We start from the raw sequence: 14961 nt of genomic DNA, 5'->3' as shown, positions 1-14961 counted from the left end.
CTGGAGGTCATTACTCTGCCCAGGGGTTGAACATGTGGATGAAGATTTTACTAAGTATTATGCCATTGTACTCTGATGTATGAACATAAACTAAACTGGTTTTATATTATGTTTCGGTTTTGATAGTGAAGCTTGAAGAGTTCAAGCTGTTTTGACATTAATGAGTATTCTGCCTTATTTCAAGGATTATAAACCATAAACCACTAAATTTGATGCAACTAAAGGTCATTTAAAGCTGTTTTTGGCTTTTAATCAGACCTGTGTAATGTAATATGAACACTAATTCTCTATTCTGTTCTGTTTCAGGTGCTCTCTGCACTTGATATACTCCAACCTCCACACATTGACTACTTTGAAGAAATGTATCCTGCCAGACAAGTGTAATAATAATTCTGTAACTATAAATGTCTTATGGATTCTTTGTAGAAAATCTAGTTAACGTTTTGTTAGATTTTTTTTGAGTCATGATGCGGAGAAAATGCACATCCATTAACCATGATGATGTTGCCACATTTCTATAAACAGCTTTAAAATGATCTGCCATACTGACAAAACAAGCAAGCATCTAATCACATTTGTCAGAAATATGCAATGAAATAGTTAAATTCAGCAGAATAAAACAGTGCTACCCAAACTTTGATCTTTAGAGTAAATTGTAGTGACATGGTAAAAAGCATTTAATAGTGGAGAAAATAAGGTGGATTATGTTCACATATCATCTAGTTTGTCATGGAAGTTACAACGTTATTACATTTTAAACTGTTAAAGCTCCTGAAAGAGCCTGTACTTAAGAGTGATACAGAGATGTTCATTCAGGCCGAAGTCCTACCTGTGCTTTGTGATGACCAAAAATGTATGAAATATGTGTCCATTATTATTAATCTTAACTACTATCTACAATTAAACACTGATATCAATGTTGTTATTTAACGCAAGTTAAAATTGACATAAACTAGGAGAAATTCAGGAAGATTAAGTTAGAATGTGAGTGTCAATGGCAAAAGAAATAACGGGTCTGAAAATACACAACTTTTAATTGGTTAACATTCTTGTCAGTCTTGAATGTCATTCAAAGCTAGATGATTTTTTTTCTCTCTGTAACCAAATAAAATGCATTTAATTGAATTTAGTGAATACTTCAGTAAGCCTGGCAAGGGTCTGTCTCTAATTGGATTATTCAGCAAAGTTGAGAAAATTTCTTCACCTAGAGGGCAGTGAATCTCATGTTCTTCTTTGCCAAGGGTGGCATGTATGGAGAGTATAACTCGCCATTGCTTAAACTAAAGGATACTGAGTTCATGCAGGAAATCTACAGAGGCAAAAATCAGCCATATCTTGTTGAATAACAGCAGGGCAAACAGCCCCTTCTAGTGCCTACTTAAGTGCCTGTCTGAATGTCTCTTAACCACCCCTGGCAGCAAATTCTAGATATCAGCCATTGTTTTATTTTTTTGAAGAAAAAAAAGTCAATTCTTTCCACGTTCTTTTTGCTTAAACCTATCCCCTTTTGTTTTTGATACCCCTACTGTCTATGTGGATGATGAACAGCTCAGCCACTCAGATTCCTTTGTTCCAAAGAAAACTAACCCAATGCAAACTCTCCCTATAACACAAGTCCTCCAAGCCAGACTTTTAAGACTTGAGAATAGGCATCAACTCATTCAAATCTATATACAGTAATTTTCATACAAGCAAGGGTCCCAAAGCCAATCCCTGCACTAATACCACCCATCACAGCACTTCCAATCTGCAAAGTATCCTTCTGCCTCTTTCCTTTGCCAATCACCAAGCCAGTTTGGGATCCAATTAGTCAGCTCTACTTGGATCTAATGTGCCCTGGATCAACCTGCCATGCAGAACTTTTCCACAAATCTTACTCTATCTATGACTTATTAAAGTCCATATCAGCATCATCTACTGCGCTGCCTTTTAATTTTAATTAACTGATTTTTTTTTTAAAAAAGCTAAAATTTTCCATGCACAAAGCTGAGCTGACTATCTCTTACACGCTTACCAGAGTCCCTGCTTCTCATTTTAGGATTTTGTCTCAAAATTTCCTTTGCACAAATGTAAGGCTATTGTTATGTAGTTACTTGCTTATCCTGCTCTTGAGTAAATGCTACTCTCAATTCTTCTGGTGCTCCATGTGTGCCTAAATGAAATACAAACAATCTGTCAGGGTTCTAGCTAACTCCTGCCTTGCTTTTCATAGAAAATTGAGATTGATTTCATCCAGGCCAGGGTATTTATAAACCATTGTACATACGTTATGTCTAATACCTCATCCTTGATGATGTCTTACAGATTATCCATAAACCCTTCATTGAACCAGATGTCTTCTATTTTGAATTTGAGGCATTTAGTGGCAGTCACTTAAAGAACCAAAATGTGCATCAAAAGGGTGTTTTGTGCCCCACGGATGTTTAATTTGAAATCAGCTAGTATCTGATATTTCCAGTGCTGGAAATCCTCTGTTGCAGTTGGGTTTTTATTTTCCTGAAATTCTTCTATTCCTTATCACTCCTTCCACATTTGTGCAAGGTGTTATTATTTCTGTGCTCAATTCATTTCCACTTTCAGTTTCAAGAATAATGCACAAGTGTTCCAATTAACTAAATATTTCTTGTGATATTCCTAAAATTTATTTGATGGAACTAAAGCAAATTCTTATTTTTTGCAGGTAGTAAGTGTGAATTTTCAACTGCAATTCAGATCAGGAATGTATGAAAATATACCCTATTGGCTACCAAGCTTTCAAAATTACTTGCGGACTGAGTCATATGAAAACTTTTTCTACAAATATGGCATTCAAGTACAGTAAATAGTCCAAGATTAAGTTCTACATTATTATAGAAATATTCAAAAGGTAGTTGAGAAATGTCTGAAATGGACAGAACATTTATGTTTTGGAACAGGAGTGTCTTTAGTATTAAGACTGTGCTCATGATGTGCTTTCCCTAGGAAATTCTATATTAAACAGCTACATAGGTTGTATTTGTGATGGCCACAGGGTGCTTGATACTTATTCAAATTTCATATGCCAGTGTAAATAATGTGGTAAAGTTACCTCAGATTTGTTAAATTACTTAAGCAGTTTTAGCAGAATAAAAGCAATATCTTAAAAACAAGTACATTTATAAATTTCTGAAATTCTAGATGAATAATATTTGGAAAAGAAATGTATCAGACCTCTATGATAATAGACTTCTAGTTAAAATTTTCATAACCTTCAAATGTTTCTATTGCTTAACTGCATTTACAGTTAGTTAAATATTGATGAATTGATGGTCTGATGAGGTTACTTAAATGGGCGGAACATGCGGGTCTTGGTATTCCACCAGTTGAATTGATACTGCTGGAAATTATAAATTTGTAAGAGAGTTTCTCAAATGCAATGCCCAGTAGTTAAGTAAATCTTTTAATTGTACTTGCCCTTGAAAACTAGATGTTAAAAGCTTGATAAATTATTAGAAGATAACATTATTTGAATCTATAAATTTGGTGTGATGGAGGAGAGTTGTTCTTAATCCTTGCAAGCTTTTAAATGCATTTTAACTCTAGGTTGGAGGAATCGCTACTTTTGTCTTCCCTCCTTTGTTCTTTCCATATCTTGCATCTGACCTTTTAACAAGAGGCAGCTCTGTGCCTCTAGCAATGTCAGGTACTGTATGTAGTGCAGCACTGCTCCTTGGTTTTATTCCCCAACATAGTAGTGAGGTCATTCAAAAGAAGCTTAATTTGATGTCAAAGCTGATGGCAAGCAAAAACTGCATTTATATTCAAATAGAATTAAAAACGGATCAAATTTTATTTATAAAATTAATGTGATTAAATTAGCTTAAAGGCTGAGGAAGTTATTTTTATAGGAATTATTACAGGATAGTGTAGACAGTTGTCATAGGTTACAGTGGGATATTAACAAGATGCAGAGCATGTTGAGAAGTGGCAGAAAGGGTTCAATCCAAAGAAGTGTGAAATGATAAAGTGAAGTGAAAGGTTGAACTTGAAGGCAGAATACAAGGTTAATGGCAGAATTCTTATCAGTGTAGAGGAACAGAGAGATCTTGGGGTCCACATTCATAGATTCCTCAAAGTTGCTATGCAAGTTGATAAAGGATAATTAAGAAGGAGTATGGTGTGTTAACTTTTAGTCAGTAGGTTGAGTTTAAAGATGGCAAGGTAATGTTACAAACAAGAGAAAATCTGCAGATTCTGGAAATCCAGGCAACACATACGAAATGCTGGAGGAACACAACAGGCCAGGCAGCATCAATGAAAAAGAGTATAGTCAATGTTTTGGGCTGAAACCCTTCGGCAGGACTGGAGAAAAGAAGATGGATGAGTAGATTTAAAAGGTGGGAGGGGGGATAAACACAAGGTGACGTGGTAATGTTACAGCTCTTTTTTTTTAAGTACTCTGGTTAGACCACATTTGGACAATTGTGTTCAGTTCTGGACACCTCATGATAGGAAGAATGTGGAAGCTTGCAAGAGGGTGCAGAGGAGATTTACCAGACTGCTACTGGATTAAGGAGCATGTGTTAAGAGAAAAGATTTAGCGCACTAGGGTTTTTCTGTTTGGAGCGAGGGAAATTGAGAGGTGATTTGTTGGAGGTATACGAGATGATCAGAAGCTTGGAGTACGCATCCAACTCCTTTTCCCAGTGCAAAAATAGTTAATACAAGAGGACAAAATTTTAAGGTGACTGGAAGAAAATGGAGGTGTCAGGGATGTTTTGTTTACACAGTAGTAAGTGCATGGAACATTGCTAGGGGTGGTAGTAAGCAATACATTAAAGAAATTTAAGAGACTATTAGACCTAAATTTTTTCTTTCATCCATGTGTCTATCTACCTATGTAGGAGGAAAGAGTTAGATTGCTCTTGGAGTAGGTAAAAAGGTCAGCACAGCATTGTGGGCCAAAGGGCCAGTACTGTGCTGTACTGTTCTATGTAAGTTCACGATCTTAACCTGCATATCTTGTCATCAGATTATTTCTGCTCCCACTATTCAGTCATAATGCACAATGTTGATATTTGTAACAATTCTGATTTATTTTGCTGTCTTCCATGCTTGCTATCAAAGGCCTCCTTTAAAAATATATTTCTTTCACAATAGCTTTGGTATTTCTATGTTCCCTTTCTTTTGCCTTACCTTGTAAATTTGGCAGTTCTTTACTCTTGGTGTTATCTACATTTTCAGTTACTTATGAAACAAAATTAAGTTACTGATCTAAACAAAGAAATTCTACATATGTCTTGGTTCATAGAACAGTACAACACAGGAACAGGCCCTTTGACCCATGATGTCTGTGACAATACGCTGAATTAAACTGTTTCTTCTGCCTTTATATGATCCATATCCCTCCATTTCCTTTATATTATTGTGTATCTAACAGCCTCTTTAATGACATTGTATCTGCTTTCACTACTCTTGGCAGCCCATTCCAGGCACCTCTTTGGTACAGTCCCTTAAAGATACATTCTCTCGTCTTTAATATAATGTCATCTAGTATTTGACATTTCTGTCCTGTGAAACATTCTTTCTACCCTATTTTTGCCTCTATTTTATAATTTTTAAAATTGTACTCAGGTCTTCCCTCTGCCTCTGACACTACAGGAATTATCCTAAATTTATCTGCTTGTAGCTCGCACCCACTAGTTCAAGTTGCATGCCTTCACATCCTTCCTGTCTGTAATGGAGTGAATTGAGTGGTTCATTCTCTCAATCTCAGAGATTTCACGAAGTTTGCTTTGAATTACTGCGTTTGTTTAAAAAATAAGATTACTACTAAGGTCATACAAAAGGCAGCTCTGACTGTGCAGCTTTTGAAGATTTGAGTAAATGCTTTAGAATAAATATATTTCCTTGTTAACAGTGGCTCATTGCTTGTTTTAAATGAGAACTTTAACAGTAATGGTATTATCTTCATAGAGAGTTACAGCACAAACAAGCCCTTCGACCCAAAAACGATTGAAACTGCCTATTCTCAACAACCTGCACTGGGACCGTAGCCCTCCATATCCCTACTGTCCTGTACCTATCCGGACTTCTCTTAAACGTTGAAAGCAAGCTCACATGGATCACTTGTCCTTGCAGCTCATTTGGCACTCTCACTAAGCTGAGCGAAGAAGTTCCCCTCATGTTCTCCTTAATCTTCTCACCTTTCACCCTTAAGCCATGTCCTCTGGTTGTAGTCCCACCCAACCTCAGTGGAAAAAGCCTACTTGCATTTATCCTATCCATACACCTCATAAATTTGTATATCACTATCAACTCTCTCAATATTCTATGTTCTAAAGAGTACAGTCCTAACCTATTCAAACTTGGGTCCTCCAGACCCAGCAAAATCCTTTTAAAGTTTCTCTGCACAATTTCAACTATGTTTACGTCTTTCCTGTAGGTAGGTGACCAACAGTGCACACAGTACTCCAAATTAGGCCTCACCAGCGTCTTATACAACTTCAACATGACATCTCGTCTTCTGTACTCAATACATTGATTTATGAAGGCTAACATGCCAAAAGATTTTTTTATGGCCCTGTCTACCTGTGACATCACTTTCAATAAATTAGGATCCCATTGTTCTACCAGACTCCCCAGTGCCCTACCCTGGTTGGTCTGACCAAAGTGCAAAATCTCGCACTTGTCTGCATTTATAATGCCATTATTTATTTGCCAGTTCAGTGATGACCAAAAGAGGATTTTGTTGCTCAAACAACCCTCTCAAATGAGAACTATTGGATACCCAAGTACTTGATATTTATATTTGTAAAGTCTAGTTATATAACATAATAATCTGCCTGATCAATTTTAATTTGATATCCAATTATTAAATCAGCAAAACTGGAGTTAATTACTTAATACTTTTGATACTTTTTCTGTTCGTGAAGACTTCCAGTGTTTTTTCCACTGGTTGAGATTCTGAGTTGTGGATCACTTTTCTAGAGCAAAAAAAAGGAAGTATTTGTGATGTGAAATATTCATTGATGTTAGATTTTTAAGCTTTATGCTTATGTTTCTGAAATGCAATTACTCTATTTCCAAAATAATGTAGGAAGAAATTTTCTCTCTTGGTTTGGAGTATTGAAAGCTATTGAAGCTGGAACTAGATGTTTTTGTTAAACTACAGAAGCATTTAGAACAAAAAGAATGGCACCTTATCAGACACCATCTGTTCAAGCTTGGTGAATGAAAATACAGGGATATTGGAAGCGTAGGTAAACAGTGGCTCTATTCCAAACTCCAACCCCTCAAATAGATTATCTCGAGACAGATATGCTGTTCAAATTAATGGCACCTTTGAGCTCACGTTAGTTTTGTTAATATGTAGCGGTTTTGTATTTGAATCAAGAGCAGTGCAGATCTGAATCTGAGGTGTCTTTCAATTCTTACTTAAGTAGTCTTTGTTGTTGAAACAGTTAGTTGAGTCATTAGGGATTACAAATTTCTGGGGTTTGCAGTGTTTAATTCGACATCTAATTGAAATGAGTGACTCCAAAGAAATCTAGATGAATGATATGGAGCCAATTGAAATAGAGCCCAATTTCATATCAGTATAGCCTGGAAGGATTCCTACTTGTTCAAACATGCAACATGCTGCAAATGTACATGAGGGATTACATTTATAGAACAGATGTGAACATGTGAAAGTGGACTGCTATACATAATGCTAGCCTCTTAATCAAATTAATTCAGAATTCTATAGTTGCCTATTTCTATTTATTATGGTTAACAATTTTGTTTGAAAGATGAAAAGTATGCTTATTTCTTAATGAAAAATGGGCTAGGCTAAACATATTAATCCTTCAGAACTATAGTTATGACATTACTGATGCTGCTCTTCAAATCTAATGGTCTGCTTTAACATGCTAGATAATTTGTTTCTTGAATATGTATTTTTTTTATTTAATAGGGTGAAAATCTGCAGCAGACGTGGGTAGCTGCCCATTCACAGTGTAACAGGGTTGACCTGTATGTTTACTTTGACTTATCTCTACAATGTAGCTTACGTATGGAAAATACGACAGTGGTAATCTTAAAGGATCTTTGCTCATCCATATCTTGGATTTATAGTATTTCCAGTCATGTTCTTTTATTTAAACCGGTTTTGTTTAAATTTTAATGTTCAAGACTGATTCTGTCTGAAACTTCTGTTGATATACAGGCAAATCAAATCTATTACATTTTATTAACCCAAGAGATTCTGCTGGATATCCATGGAATTCTGTCTGTGGCCTCCTCTACCGTCCTCCCGATGTGGCCATTTATACATTGGGGAGACCCGCTGCAAACTGGGAGAACGTTTCGCCGAACACTGGCGCTCAGTCCTCCAGCAGTGGCGGGATCTCCCTGTGGCCACACACTTCAATTCCACAGACCACTCCCACTCCGATATGTCTGTCCATGGCCTCCTCTACCATCAAGATGAGGCCACAGGCAGGTTGATGGAGCAACACCTTATCTCCTGCCTAGGTAGCCTCCTACCTGCCGGCATGAACATTCAACTCACAGACCTCCATTGATACCCCTACCCCCCCTTACCCCATCCCTATCTATAATTTTAGTCTGGTTCTCTTTCTCTCTTTTCCCCCCTCACTATAATCTCCCCCCAGCCCTACCTTTCTTTCTCTTTTCCGTAATTCTCCACCTTTCCTCTAGCCCATTTCCCTTCAGCCTATCACTTCCCAGCTCTCTACTTCATCCCTCCCCCCACTTCTTATACCCACCTCGACCATCCCATGTTACTTCACTCCTGATGAAGGGTTTCAGGCCGAAACGTCGTCACTACCTTCTCCCATGGTCTGGCCTGCTGAGTTCTGCCAGCATTTTGTGTTATTATTTATTTCCAGCATCTGCAGATTCACTCATGTTGCCAACACATACAAAATGCTGGAGGCAGGTCATGCAGCCTCTATGAAAATAAAGAAATAGTCAATGTTTGGGCCAAGTCTCTTCATCAGGACTGAAAAGGAGGGGGAAAGATCCAGAATGAAAAGGGGGGGAAGGGGGGTAGGAGGACAAGCTAGAAAATGATAGGTGAAGCCAGGTGGATTGGAAAAATGAAGGGTTGGAAAAGAGGGAATCTAATATAGTGGATCACGGGAGAAAGGGAAGGAGGGTGAGGAGAAGAGACCATAAGAAATAACAGCAGAAATAGGCCATTCATCATGGTTGATCCACTTTCTCAGCCCCACTCTCCTGTCTTCTCCCTATATCCCTCCATGCCCTGACTAATCAACCTCCTACCTTAAACATATCCAATGACTTGGCCTCCAGAGCTACCTGTGGCAACAAATTCCACAGATTCACTACTCTGGCTAAAGAAGTTCCTCCTTCTCTCTGTTCTAAAAGGATTCACCTTTATTCTGAGGCTGTGTACTCTGGTCTTAGATTCCCTCACCAAAGGAAACGTCCTCTGCACATCCACTGTATCAGCGCCTTTCAACATTCAATAGGTTTCAATGCCACCCCTCCTTCTGAATCCCAGTGAGTAGAGGCCCAGAGCCATCAAGCTCCTTGGATGTTCAATCCTGGAATCGTTTCTGTACACTTGCTTTGAATCCTCTCCAACATTAGCATGTCCTTCCTTAGATAAGAGGCCCAAAACTGCTCATAATATTCCCCAAGTGAGGCCTCACCAGTGCTTTATATCCTTGCTTTTATATTCTAGACCTCTGGAAATGAATATTATCATTGCATTTGCCTTCCTCAACACCGACTCAACCTGCAAGTTAACCTCGGAAATTCTGCACGAGGACTCCCAAATCCCTTTGTACCTCTTTTTTTTTGCTATTTTCTCTCCATTTAGAAAATAGTCTACGTTTTTATTTCTTCTACGAAAATGCATGACTGTACACTCCCTATCACTGCCACTTCTTTGCCCATTCACCCAAGTCCTTCTCTCCTACTTCCTCAAAACTACCACCTATCTTTATATCATCTGCAGACTTTCCAACAAAGCCATGAATTCCATTATCCAGATCATTGACATGTAACATCAAAAGAATCAGTCCCAACACAGACATCTGTGGAATACCACTAGTCACCGGCAGCCAGTCAGGAAGGCTCCCTTTATTCCCATTCTTTGCTTCCACCAATCAGCCATTGCTTTATCCATGCTAGAATCTTTCCTGTATTACCGTGGGCTCATAGCTTGTCAAGCAGCCTTATGTGTGGCACCTAGTCAAAGGCCTTCTAAAAACTCAAGTGCACAACTCCTTTGTCTGTCCAGCTTGTTATTTCTTGAAAGAATGCCAACAGATTCATCAGGCAAAATTTTCCCTTGAGAAAACCATGCTGACTATGATCCATTTTATCATGTGCCTCCATACACCCTGAGACCTCATCCTTAACGATCAACTCCAACTTCTTCCCAACTACTGAGGTCAGACTAACTTGCATACAGTTTGTTTTGCCTCTCTCCCTCATGGAAGAGTGGAATGACATTTGCAACTTTCCATTCTTTTGTAACCATGCCAGAATCACTTGATTCTTGAAAAATCATTACTACTGCCTCCACAATCTCTTCAGGCAGTCTCTTTCAGAACCCTGGGGTGTATACCATCTCGTCCAGGTGAATTATCTACCTTCAGATCTTAGTTTCCCAAGAACTTTCTCCCTAGTAATGCAATATCACACACCTCTGTCCCCGACACTCTCGAACTTCTGGCATTTGTTGGTATCTTCCACAGTGAAGACTGATGCAAAATATTATTCAGCTTGTCTGTCATTTCCTTGTCCCCCATTGCTTCCTCTCCAATGTTATTTTCCAGCAGCCTGATATCTACTCTCAGCTCTCTTTTACACTTTTTATATCTGAAGAAACTTTTTGTATGCTCTTTAACATTATTGGCTAGCTTGCCTTCATATTCCATCCTTTGCTTCCTAAAACTTTTTACTTGCCTTCTGTTTTTTTTTTAAAAGCTTCCCAATCCTTAATTTTCCACTAATACTTGCTCTATTATATGCCCTCTCTTTAGGGCCAAGTAGGGAATGAAAGGGGAGGGGAGAAAAAGAAGGAAAAAATACCAACATGAGAAATAGATGTTCATGGAGGCAACCTAGAATGGAATAGGAGGTGTTGCTCCTCCACCTTGAGTGTGGCCTCATTGTGACAGAAGAGGAAGCCTTTTACCGACATATCGTAACAGGAATGGGGATAGGAATTAAAATGGTTGGCCACCGGAAAATTCTGCTTTTGGCAGGTGGAGCAGAGGAGCATTTTAGTTTGTATTAATGCTTGTTGCTAAACATTGTTTCCTATTTTTCCTTTTCATTTGGTCTTTCCATTTGATGTTGCATCCTGAAACCTGCTTTGGCACCAGTTGAAGTGCAATTTTTTTCCACCCCATGCACATTTGATCTCCTTTGTTACTGTTTTAGCTGTTCATCTTTGATTCTGTTAAGCTCAGCAGGTTTGAAAGGATGACTTTCCTGTAGGTAAAATTTTGACTATTTAATTTTAATATCTGAATAAATGGACATACACTGAGATATCCATCAAATCATAAGTTTCAATTAAGAAGAATTTTGATGCAAGTGATTTACATTGAGATTTCTAATGTTTCCAAGCAAAATGTTAATGTATTTTAGTTGTAATGAATGGGATGTTTCTTCAATAGTGTTTGAGAAGTCTCAGTAGTGGGCAATGACTTATAACACATTGATAAATTGAAGTCTAGTTTAACTAATGACAAACTTACTCTTTGCTAATATACACTTGCACATCTGGCATAGGCCTCTGGATAGGAAACAGGAAAAACCTTGTTCAGTTTTATAGTTCTCCCACTTTTAAATTCAAAGCCAATTATACAGTCTCTTCAGTAGCTGGAGCTTGCCAGAAATTGGGAAATCTTGAATTTTTGTATGTTGATTAACAGAATAGGTGATGCATTTACACTTATTAAACTATTTGGGAATTTTTACTGTCTGCACTAGATGTTAGGCAGGATTCAGGCTAAAATAATACAGATTATAAAAAGGGCCAATAGTTTAACCTGTTTGGTTTTCCTGTATGTAATTGACTTAATATTTCCCGAAATATTTGTCAATTCTAGTTAATTTGATTTAAAATTTGCATGTTTAGAGGCAGCAGCATCAAAATGAAAGCAAATGAAGATTGAAATAGCAGATCATAGGTAGAATACTTCATAAGTTGATAAAAAGTCCTGAGGTGATCATTGCAAATGTACAAGTTTCCCTTTTTACAGCCCATATACATTCTCACTTAGTCTGTTGAACAACTAATAGCATGAACCAAAGCGTCTTAATGCTAATGTTGTGTCTTTAAATTCTAGGAACTAATTTGCAGCAATTAGTTTTTTCCTTGACTTTTTATTCCTTTAGCTATGTTGTCACAGAGCTAATGCAAAGCGACCTACACAAGATCATTGTGTCTCCACAACCATTGAGTTCTGATCATGTCAAAGTTTTTCTCTACCAGATTTTGAGAGGTGAGTATGTTTACTGATGAATCCACATTTAGTCCAAACATTAAAGAATATTTTTTATCCAGGTAATAATTTTTGCAGAAATATAGATTTCATTTAATTAGTAATCATCCCTCAGATTGTTTCTAGGCCCTTTGTCATTAAAATATTGATGGAATATATCCTCATTGAATGTTATCTTTGCTCCAAAGGAACCAAATTCTCTTTCTCAAATGTTTTCATTCCTAGAGCCATTTTGAATAATCCGTTCTATATCCTCTAAGACTGTTGCATCCTTAAAATATTGTTCTATAATTAAGTGTATGGAGAGTTGTGGTCTGGACAGTATTACACAGGCTCAGCATCCCTGGTTTTATCCCTGATTCACTTTGTGAATCTCAGGATCCCACGTGTTTTACTAACTATTCTCACAATATATATTAATGCAGTCTATCCTGCCTAGTCTTGCATTTCCTTTGGAACTTTGTCATTTGATCTACATTTTCTCTATTTCTGCCAGTCTGTGTGGCTTCATTTTATCTGTATTGAATTTGTTTGCCACTTGTCTGCCCATCCTCCTAGCCTGTTATCTTACAATACTTGTTTCTGCTAATAGACATTAGATTTTCTGGATCAAGACCAATGGCAATTATGAAGCCTGTGCTTGAACAGAGGTAATAGTGTGCATGTGCATATACATACACATAAAAAACCATGGGTGAAATATGTTCAACAGATTGCCTAGCATGTTATTTTGCTTTTTGAATGAGTATAATATTTATAAATTTCCAGTTTTCTATCCCCTCCACAGGTTGATTCTTAATCACTTGAAGGCTCTTCACATGTCTGTCGATGTTTTTTTCCTGCAGTCTATCTCCTTCCACGAGAATACTCATTCTTTGTTTAGTTAAGAATACATCAAGACCGCCTCCTTCAAGTGATTACCTACATTCACTTACATTGTACAGCAGATTAACCTCAGACTCTTTCTGAACTTGCCTGCTGGCCTAGAATCTGCCCTTATTATCTTGAAAGTCTAAAATGAATTGCATTTGTTCCATATTAAAAGAACACATTCAAAGCTATCGATCTCTAAATTTTTTATACATTGAATTAGCGAAGTTCAGATGTTCCAATCATGTAATCATTTTTAAATGCTTGTTGTAAACACAGGAATTGTAAGTAATTCCTGTAATTCAGGTTTACAATGATAATATAGGGCAAGTATCAATCATTTATCTATTTGCATTTATATTGCATTTCAGTTTGTACAAGTTATTAGAACAGGTTATACAGGCTGTGCTTCCTAGAAATTCATTCTTTGTGATTTTGAGATGGCCTTTAATATTGAATAAGCTTTTATAAAACATTGATATAAACTAGTGAGGCAGAGGGATAGGGACAGCAGGTTGGAGCTCTGACTTGTGTAGAAAATCAAACGGGCAAGTCAAATGAGAAAATCAGACACGTAGGGGATGCATGAGAGGCAGGGAGGCTTCAAATGCATTTACTTAATGTGTAGATGTTTCCGGCATGCAGAAAGGAAGGGATGATGATCAAGGAGAGCATTACAGCACTCCTCAGAGGATATCCTGGAGGGATTGGCCAATGAGGCTATCTGAAAAGAACTGCAGAATAATAAAGGGATACTATCACTTTAATGGCTTTGTAATCTAGGTCACTGAACAGTTAGCAAGAATGGGAAGAACAGATCTGAAGGCAAGTTGCAGGAAGTTTTGAAAGCACTAGGGTTGTAGCAGTGGGGAAGTTTAACTTTTCCAAGATTGACTATGATTGCCATAGTGTTAGGAGCTTAGATGGGCTGGAATTTGTAAATTCAAGCTGTATTTTGAACCAGAGTACAGAGTTCCCTTGTTGGGAGAGCCTTAAGGAGTGAGGATGGGCAATTGATTGAAGAACAGTGACCATAGTTCAGTTGCTCTGGGTTTCCAGCATCTGTAGTCATGGTAAATCAGGTCAGTACTCAAGACAGAGCCTTGAAATGAAGGAAAGTTAATTTCAAAAGTGTATTGACAGGTTTTTGACAGAAGTAGATTGAGAACAGCTGTTAGAATGGTCAATATTTGATGAGCAGGAGGCATTTAAAAGCAAGATTGACAAGAATTTAGAGTCGGCATGCCTGTTTAAGGGTAAGAAGCAAAGATGGTAAGATTAAGGAACTTTGCCGAGTGAAGGATATTGACGGTTTGAATAGATAGTTAAGAGAATTTTGATCTGCTTTCAGTTGAAAATAAGATTGGTGTTTAAAATGAATATAGTGAGACCAGGCCACTCTGTCTGAGCTAACATCATTAAAACTGTTTGTCCATTGTTTGTCACTGGCATTGAATGGGGCATTCTTATGTGCATTCAGTGGTCCCTCTCAACACAATGAGCAAATACTTAAAACAGAAAATGCTGACAACACTTTTACAGGAGAAAGATAATATTTAAAAATAAACGTTTCATGTCAGTGTCCTTTCACCTGAACTTAATTTGTTGTGAACACTTTTAGGGTGTCCAGAGGACA

General features: G+C 37.5%; 1 protein-coding gene across 5 annotated transcripts in view; it reads left to right on the top strand.

Moving 5' to 3' along the window:
• The window catches only part of nlk2 (nemo-like kinase, type 2), a 141866-nt gene that overhangs the window by 74738 nt on the left and 52167 nt on the right, over positions 1 to 14961 (top strand). For all 5 annotated transcript variants that reach the window (XR_009512843.1, XM_059973467.1, XM_059973470.1 and 2 more), the window contains exons 3-4: positions 307 to 362; positions 12349 to 12455. Coding sequence is in view for 4 of the 5 variants with exons in the window: in XM_059973467.1 (XP_059829450.1) it covers positions 307 to 362; positions 12349 to 12455 (163 nt within the window). In the remaining variant the exon portion in view is untranslated. The remainder of the gene's footprint in view (positions 1 to 306; positions 363 to 12348; positions 12456 to 14961) is intronic.

This window comes from Hypanus sabinus, chromosome 6 (assembly GCF_030144855.1).
Source record: "Hypanus sabinus isolate sHypSab1 chromosome 6, sHypSab1.hap1, whole genome shotgun sequence".
Lineage (NCBI taxonomy): Eukaryota > Metazoa > Chordata > Chondrichthyes > Myliobatiformes > Dasyatidae > Hypanus > Hypanus sabinus.
The sequence above is the reverse complement of the archived record's forward strand: the minus strand, read 5'-3'. Positions and strand labels throughout refer to the sequence as shown.